The sequence below is a fragment of the Oscarella lobularis genome, chromosome 6, assembly GCF_947507565.1.
Source record: "Oscarella lobularis chromosome 6, ooOscLobu1.1, whole genome shotgun sequence".
In the NCBI taxonomy this organism is placed as follows: domain Eukaryota; kingdom Metazoa; phylum Porifera; class Homoscleromorpha; order Homosclerophorida; family Oscarellidae; genus Oscarella; species Oscarella lobularis.
This window is the reverse complement of record NC_089180.1, coordinates 1,818,389-1,825,707: the sequence shown is the minus strand read 5'-3', so window position 1 is coordinate 1,825,707 and position 7,319 is coordinate 1,818,389. Positions and strand designations below refer to the sequence as shown.

The 7,319-nt window shown below is 47.7% G+C and overlaps 2 protein-coding genes across 4 annotated transcripts; both read right to left on the bottom strand.

The window, feature by feature from the left end:
• Positions 1–1,592: 1,592 nt before the first annotated feature.
• Positions 1,593–3,021, bottom strand: LOC136188496 (histone-lysine N-methyltransferase EHMT2-like). The gene is made up of 11 exons (XM_065976234.1): positions 3,006–3,021; positions 2,875–2,915; positions 2,767–2,817; positions 2,511–2,699; positions 2,381–2,464; positions 2,209–2,324; positions 2,111–2,145; positions 1,998–2,049; positions 1,865–1,945; positions 1,692–1,808; positions 1,593–1,634 (listed from the first exon to the last, which is right to left on the bottom strand). Exons 1-11 carry the CDS (start codon positions 3,019–3,021, stop codon positions 1,613–1,615), a joined length of 804 nt encoding a protein of 267 aa, XP_065832306.1. The 3' UTR covers positions 1,593–1,612.
• Positions 3,022–3,524: 503 nt separating this feature from the next.
• Positions 3,525–6,863, bottom strand: LOC136188018 (vacuolar protein sorting-associated protein 16 homolog). Of its 3 annotated transcripts, none has more exons than XM_065975749.1 (7): positions 6,487–6,863; positions 5,272–6,438; positions 5,091–5,219; positions 4,790–5,038; positions 3,998–4,074; positions 3,817–3,947; positions 3,525–3,733 (listed from the first exon to the last, which is right to left on the bottom strand). In XM_065975749.1, exons 2-6 carry the CDS (start codon positions 5,473–5,475, stop codon positions 3,878–3,880), a joined length of 729 nt encoding a protein of 242 aa, XP_065831821.1. In that variant the 5' UTR covers positions 5,476–6,438; positions 6,487–6,863; the 3' UTR covers positions 3,525–3,733; positions 3,817–3,877. The 3 variants fall into 3 exon arrangements, 2 of the variants coding, with proteins under 2 accessions (XP_065831821.1, XP_065831820.1); XM_065975748.1 differs by having other exon boundaries at positions 5,272–6,428; XR_010670076.1 differs by having other exon boundaries at positions 5,096–5,219; positions 5,272–6,863.
• Positions 6,864–7,319: the final 456 nt, after the last annotated feature.

The following is a 7,319-nucleotide window of genomic DNA, read 5'->3' as shown; positions in this document are numbered from 1 at the left end:
TCGTAGATAAGCTTTTCGGATACGCCGCGTGATCGTCTCGGTTCGTCAAGGTTTCATCACGTTTATATCATTATTTATGCAAAATCAGCTACGTTAATGAATGGTTAGTCATTATCTACTGCGAACCTAGTCTAATTCAAAACGCTCCTAGAAGAATTCCTCTCTTTTGTGCTTCTATGAGTAAACAACCGAATCGCGAGCAATCGAAGCGCAGGCTCGCCGCCGTATGGTCCAAACTCCTTCTTCGAAGGTTAATCGATTGCATTCTCCTTTGGCGATGCCACTCGTGAATGAAGCTGTGCTGTCCCATGAGCCGGAAGGTGTGGCATCCCCGCCTTCCCGGAAATGTCTCTTTGCAGACCAGAAGGCCTGGACCGATTAGGACGATATCGATCTTTTGACCATCATTCATTCATTCATTCATTCATTTGTATCATTCATTCATTCATTCATTCATTCATTCATTCATTCATTCATTCATTTATTCATTCAAACGACCTTGCCGAAGATGTTGCAGAAACGCTAGAGAAAAATGCTGACAAGCCTTTTGACTGGTCTATGGAATCGATATTTCTATAGACATCGACTCATAACGAACGAGCCTTTTGACTGGTTTCCCATAGACATCGACTCATAAGGATTCTTTTGGCTGGTCTACGGAATTAATTTTCCCATCAACATCGACTCATGAGGATGCTTTGACGAGCTACCTGCTTTTGACTGGGCTATGGAATTGATTTTCCCATAGACATCGACTCATGAGGATTCTTTTGAGGCTTTTAGACTGGTCTACGGAATTAATTTTCTCATAGACATCGACTCATAAGGATCCTTCGGTATGGCGCTACAACAGGGAATGATTTGAACGAAAGAAGGAACGCCTGCCCTTCGAGTTTATTCGGGAGAAGAGGAGAAGGGCCTGAAGCACGCGAGGCTATTTTTTGACACTGTTCTAGCGCCATAGTAGCGTTCGTGTAACGAATAGCTCTGCAATTTTGTGTGGTTGTTTCTCAATAAGCAAGGTTGCAACGCAGGGGTTGGGGGTCGCTGCACCATGCAAGGGCTCAGTACGCTTGTCCGATATTGACTCTGTACTTGCGAATAACTCCTTTGGTCAGCATTCAATTTGACGATTTGCATTACGTCTTCAACTGTTAGATTGCGAATTCCCTTTTCTTCTCCAATCCTATTTATAGGTATAGAAAGAAACGCTGAAGGAAAGGTCTGCTCGGCATTCAACATGGATCCATGGTGAAAGGAGAGGTAAGTACCAGACCCTCGACGGTTACGGAGCATCCTCTGGATAAGGCTCCTCGCAAACTGCGTTTTTTACCCCGTACAACTGCGGCGATCGTGGCTCATAAGACCTTCCAGAACGTGACAAGGAAGAACCAAAAGCGCGAAAAAAGAGAAAACACTAGCAGCAGTCATGTTTTTTTTCTCCAAATCTGCACGATTCGGTGCCGCAGGAACACGGAAACTCTTTGTGTTTAATATTCCAAAATCGGTCCCCGTAGTCAAAACTGCAAAGGAGTCATCCAAGTGAGGGGGGGGGGACACACGTTTTACCAAATTTCTTCATCAACTGATATGTCTTGTTCCGCAAAGAAAATCATTTTCGGGAATTTCCTATCCTTCACGTAAAATTTACAGTATCAACTAAATAAATAATAATACAACTTTTGACGTACATGGTGCTCAGTGAAGACGCGCACAGGAAAGACATTTGGCTCACAGGAGTGATTAATAAAGCGACTGACATTGCCGTACTCACAAGCATTGATGCACATACAGCCGTCCATTTGACCCTGCAACACCAATGGCACCCATAGTTAGTAGCCACAATGCAGTCTCTCACACTCACATCGACATCGAGGTCAAACAGATATACGTATCATCTTTCATAAGGTTTGCTGCTTCGTCTGTAATCAATTGGCCGGCATATCTAAAACACAGGTGGTAGTATGTGACAACATTTTGCTTGTTATGGAACATACTCGCATATCATTGAGCCCATTGGAATATTTTCCTTCGCTCTAACGCCCCACCCTAAACGAACAACTCGCGATTCGCTTTTTGAAGTCCGCGAAGCTCTAGACAACTTTGAAACCTTTTGAAAGCGTTCTGAAAAGCTCGAGTCTGTACCTGCCAGTATTCACAATTAATTCTCTTCTTTTTTAGTTAACAAAATAGCGGACGAGTGCCTACTTCAATCCTTTCTGCACGACTCGGTTTGGACACTGCGACGAGCAGCTGCACTTCAGATTGCATTCAAAAACGATAGGATTTTTAAACTTTTTGATATCTGCGTTGATCTTTCCCTCCTACGCAAAGATTCGTCTATCTAGGTTAAATGCAAAAGGACGCGTATGAGACATACGGAGTCAAACCAGAGACGTCGTCTTTTGCTGCTGCGAGCACAATTGCATCCGCGTTCGATGCACAACTGTCCGCAATTGCATCCCTAGGGCAAGGTGCGAAATGTAGCTAGAAAAACATCTTTCTTGTACCTCCATGGATTCCATGCTTCGATCAATGTGCAGTCCTTTCACTTCGACGCACGACTTAATGTACACAAAATCTGACGGAGGAAGCGTGCCATCAACCTTATCAAATAGAACAAGGGGTTTATTATCTGTCTGACTACTACTGCGTCGTCTCACCTCGTTAACACAGAGAATAGGAAAAGGCTCCTGTCCCTTGAGCAAACGTCGCGTAAACGCACAATGAGCAATTCTTATCTGACATTCTTAAAAAGTTGTTCACATAGTCGGCCATTTCCTTCACAGCGTGAGTCCTACGCATCGCCTTCGCAATCTAGAACGCCAACTCGCTTTCTTGCGAGTGCTCACAAAAAAAACGACATGATTTCACCTCGACAGGAGTTTCTTTGGCATTGTTCGCAATTGTGCAATCTGCGTTGAAACTTAGCAGATGTCTTCGTACCCAAGAAAAACAACACGTCGCGTGGTCATTTTTTCCCCTAAATCCCAAAGTAACCTAACCTGACCAATGGTCCATGTCCCAGTCGTGCTGCTATATGCCTAGAAAACCAACGGTCACCTCAGGCCCACGCGTGCTCGTTTCCCCCTTTCTACAGCGCAGTTTCGCCTTTCTTGTTCTGGCCATTGACATTGCAACGCTTTAGAAGCAACTTAACCGCATCCATTTCGCACGCAGAAACGGCCCACGTTTACGCTCTTGGTGGCTTTATCGAAGATCTATTGGGGCCTCATAAGACTGACGTTGTTCAGCAATATGACCCTGAGCGACGGCAGTGGAACGTTGATGTACAACGTACGCATCACAATAGAAAAGGATTTGAAATAGTTTCCTGCAGCGATCGCATTTACGGCTTGAGTATCGAACGTTCTACTATGTGTGAAGTGCTTGATTCACAGACGGAAACGTGGACACCCGTTTCCTCTCCTGTGAACCATCTTGAAGGTCGCTACATTTTATCTTCTCTCACTAATAAGGTTTTCGCAATTGGCTTTAATCCTGAGGACCAGTTCGGCTATATGAAGTACGATCCATTGGAAGATCGTTGGTGTGATTTATTTCGCGTAGAAAAAGAAGCGAATGGTTCTACGCGCTTTACCGAATGTCCGATTCTTCGACTTTTTCCATGAGAGCCTGGTCGACTTTGAGAATCCAGAAGTGCATGTCTTGCATCTGCGTGCACAGATCTCGCAGCTGTTGCATAGCCAATTCCTTTCTGATGAGCCGAAACCTTAAGGAAAAAAAATTTAAGACGCCTTTTAATTCAAGAAAAAATATTAAATAATTATCATTATTAATTTTTCTTGTCCTGACTCGGAGTAAATGACGTTGATAGGACGGCTCGAGTTCGGAGCCGGCGGCGGCGATGCATTGTTCAATGGCTTTCTCCAGGGTCCGATTGTCGCGTAGGATTCGATGTATTCGTCCGCCTTGGCGCTTTTACGCTAAAAAACAAAAAAATGATGAGAGCGTCAAATTTTCCTCTATCTTATACTTCGAATTCTTTGAATGCGTCGAAAAGTACGGCACCCGGCTCCGATGAACCAATGAGAAAAACGTTCTCAACCGCCTCTGCAATACAAATATCAAGAAGTTAGGGCTTTGTACCAAATCGCGACGATTTTTCTAAGATTTGTTAGAAAACGAGGTCCACTTTCGACAGGCGAGTGTCTTCAACTCGAGCGACGCTTACGGATCAGGCGCAAGGAACGCCAGCGCATAAAGACTGCTGGAGGGAACGCCTACTTTCGGGGGGCAAGTGTCTTCTTCGTTTGCGCGCGAGTCGCGCTCACGGATCAGGCGCATGGATACGCGCATAAAACGTGTTGGCGGGAACGCCTACTTTTGGGGTGCAAGTGACTTCTTTGTTTGCGCGCGAGTGACGCTTACGGATCAGGCGCATGGAACGCCATACGCGCATAAACAGTGCTGGCGGGAACGCCCACTTTCGGGGGCAAGTGTCTCTAACTTGTTGCGCGCGAGCCGCGCTTACGGATCAGGCGCATGCAACACCACTTGCGCATAATAATGGCGTGGTCAACGGCAGCGTCCGACTGCTGAAGTTTTTTCATCGTGCCATTACCACGCTATTATTATGCACTAGACGCGTTCTGTCCGCCTTAACTGCAAGCGTCGCTTGCGCGCAACGACGTACAGACACTTGTTGGTCAAAAAACAGGCAAATCTTAACCCCGTATATACATATAAAGCACGCTCCTCTAACAAACAGCCAATTGAAGAGGCCGTTGATAAATAAATAAATAATTAAAAATAATTATATATTTACTCGATGTTTTGTTTGTCCTCCGTCGACAAAAAGGAGATCGTTGCCAAGGGCAACCAGAATTTTAATGCCTCGTTCATCAGAAATAACGGTCCAGCTGCTCGGCGGAAAATCGATTCCTGGAACATCAGCCATACGTTTGAGCCGATCCTGAAAAATGAAGAATCGATATGCCGTCGTTAGGACGGCGACCGCCGTTCCTCCGCGAGTGCAAAAAATCTTCGCATCCAAAATCTTCGACGCTTTGACTTCCTATATGGAGTTCTTTATAAAAAGTCAATAAGATTAATAATAGCATTTCTACTTCACCAAGTGACTGGGATTTAATGAATTGGCCGTGGATGTTGTAATAGAGAACGGTGCCTCTTTCCACGACGATTATGAGCTCTTCCGTGTTTGACCAGCCCAATTGGACGACACTTCCGCCGTCCCACTAGTAAAACTTATTGATTTATTGATTTTTCGTTTTTTTTGACTTCACTTGCTTTTATTGTCAATATGATGCGACCGCCACGGGGCTGGTCGGGTGCCGAGGCCGTAGGGTTTGTCGCCGCCAATTGCTCGTTCGTCGTCATCAATAGTAGAAACACCGGAGTACACTGCCGAGAAACAGAGAAAAAGAAAGCGTGCTCGCTGCTGCAGTTTCGAACGGCGTCTGCAGCCGCGCATGCCTCGCTGCGCGACGTCATTAACGGCTGTTAACTAGCATTAACACCGAGATAGCGAGCCGAATTAGTCGGGCTCACAGTAGACCCATCAACAGAGATCCGTAGAGTCACGAAATTTTCGAAACAGAATCAGTTGTGTCTTCTTTCCATTCAACTTCATCAAGTTACGATCGTACCATGAATCTCGACGAATTGGCAACGCACGAGAGATTCGAAAGCACGAATGGACTCGGAAAGAAGTTTAACGCCCGACTGCATTTTCGATTTTGTGCGAAACCGCTCAGGAGCAAATTACACGATTCCGTGTACATCGATTAGGTGGACGGACTTCTCTTCCACTTCTAGTGGTAACAGCAGCTTGCGGAGCAAGCGGAACAGGTTGTGCAGCTGGAAAAGGTTGAACGGCCTGTGGCCTCCGCCACAGGTTCGGGAACAGCTTGGCCTGGTAGCTCAGCTTCTGGATCTTCATCCGGCACTCCTACGGAGATATCTTCGTCGTCGCTCTCTGCTTCCGGACTCTCAGATGCAATAACCAATTTTCCACGATTGTGACGAATAGTGCCAGACGAGGTAGCTATAACTTCTGGGAAAGGGTGCTTGTTTGATAACTCTGCCCTGTTCTTGGCGATTCACGAAGAAAACTGCATCTCCTTCCTTGAGAGGTGGTAATTCTTTTGCTCGATGTCGCTGGTCGCGAAATTCTCCTTCTGCTTCTCTCGAGACTCTGTTTCCTTTTGCCGGATCGTGTCCCAAGGTAGCGATTGGGGTATCAATTGTTGCGGCGCCGTCGGTACCGTTGATCGAAGACGTCGTCCTGCAGAAATCTCCGCTGGCGAATATCCGTTGCTCAGGGGAGTTAATTGTTCTGTATGCCAGAAGTGCCAAGTAAGGATCTTCCGACTTGTTGAGAAGCTTCTTTATGGTTTGAACCTAACCGCGGCGGACGTGGCAGTCGATGACCGACAGAATCCGTCCTAGGCGAGGCTGCACATCAAATTCCCAAAGACGGATCAATTCGGCGAGGGAGCGTACGTGTTCTTGGCGCGAGAACATGCGGATGTCCCGTAGCGGCGCTGTTGCAGTACCTGGCGCGGCGGCGGGGCGGGGGCGGGCCCGCTCTTCCAGTTCCCCGAGGGGGCCCCGCTGACGCCGCGCCAATTCGTGCAGGCGATTCGAGGCGCGTTGACAGCGCGACGGATGCCCGCCGATCGAATTTCAGGTCACAGCTTACGCATCGGAGCGGCAACGGCGGCGGCGAGAGGGGGAAGGGGGGAAGAAGCGATCCGGGCACTGAGACGATGGAAAAGCAATTCGTACAAACGGTATATTCGCTTGGCGAGGCGAGCCGGGAATGACGCGGCGCTAGGGCACATTAACGAGTCTTCGCTAATAAAGGTGTCGAAGGGGAAATGAAGCGAGTCAGGCGCATGCGCGAAGACACGTAGGCTGGCTGGCACGCATATATACACGCAGCAAAGGGGACGCGCCTCGGCAGGCAGTGGATGGATGGGCCGGTGGCTTCGGCGCTGTCAGCAACGCCAGGCAGGGGGCGTTACGTGACGCAGGCGAACGCGTCACGTGATGCGGTCACGCCCCCGCACCGCAGACTCTTCCGGATTCGGCCGTCATTAATGAAGGTTAATGCTAGTTAACCGCCGTACTACGTCATCTAATTATCGCCCACCCAAAATCGGGGGGAGGGGTGCACAACGAGATCAAAGGCTGTCCCCAGACCCTCTCCCATATTAACGGAGGGGGCTGTAGCACGGATCTATTTTATTATCCGTGGTAGAAGAAAGCTCCGTAAATTATGGGAAGATGGAAAGATTGGAAACGCAGGCCCCGTACGAAGCTTCGTAAATTAT

What these genes read in the sequence shown, in the direction of transcription:
- LOC136188496 (XM_065976234.1), bottom strand. An exon ending in TGAAGGAAATGGCCGACTAT is followed by an intron (nt 2,700 to 2,766) that starts GTGAACAACTTT and finishes CGTTTGCTCAAG; the next exon opens with GGACAGGAGCCTTTTCCTAT. An exon ending in TTTCAGAACGCTTTCAAAAG is followed by an intron (nt 2,050 to 2,110) that starts GTTTCAAAGTTG and finishes TTGTTCGTTTAG; the next exon opens with GGTGGGGCGTTAGAGCGAAG.
- LOC136188018 (XM_065975749.1), bottom strand. Translation starts at nt 5,475, where the DNA reads ATGACGTCGCGCAGCGAGGCATGCGCGGCTGCAGACGCCGTTCGAAAC. An exon ending in AATCCCAGTCACTTGGTGAA is followed by an intron (nt 5,039 to 5,090) that starts GTAGAAATGCTA and finishes AACTCCATATAG; the next exon opens with GAAGTCAAAGCGTCGAAGAT. An exon ending in GAGGACAAACAAAACATCGA is followed by an intron (nt 4,075 to 4,789) that starts GTAAATATATAA and finishes TTTGTATTGCAG; the next exon opens with AGGCGGTTGAGAACGTTTTT.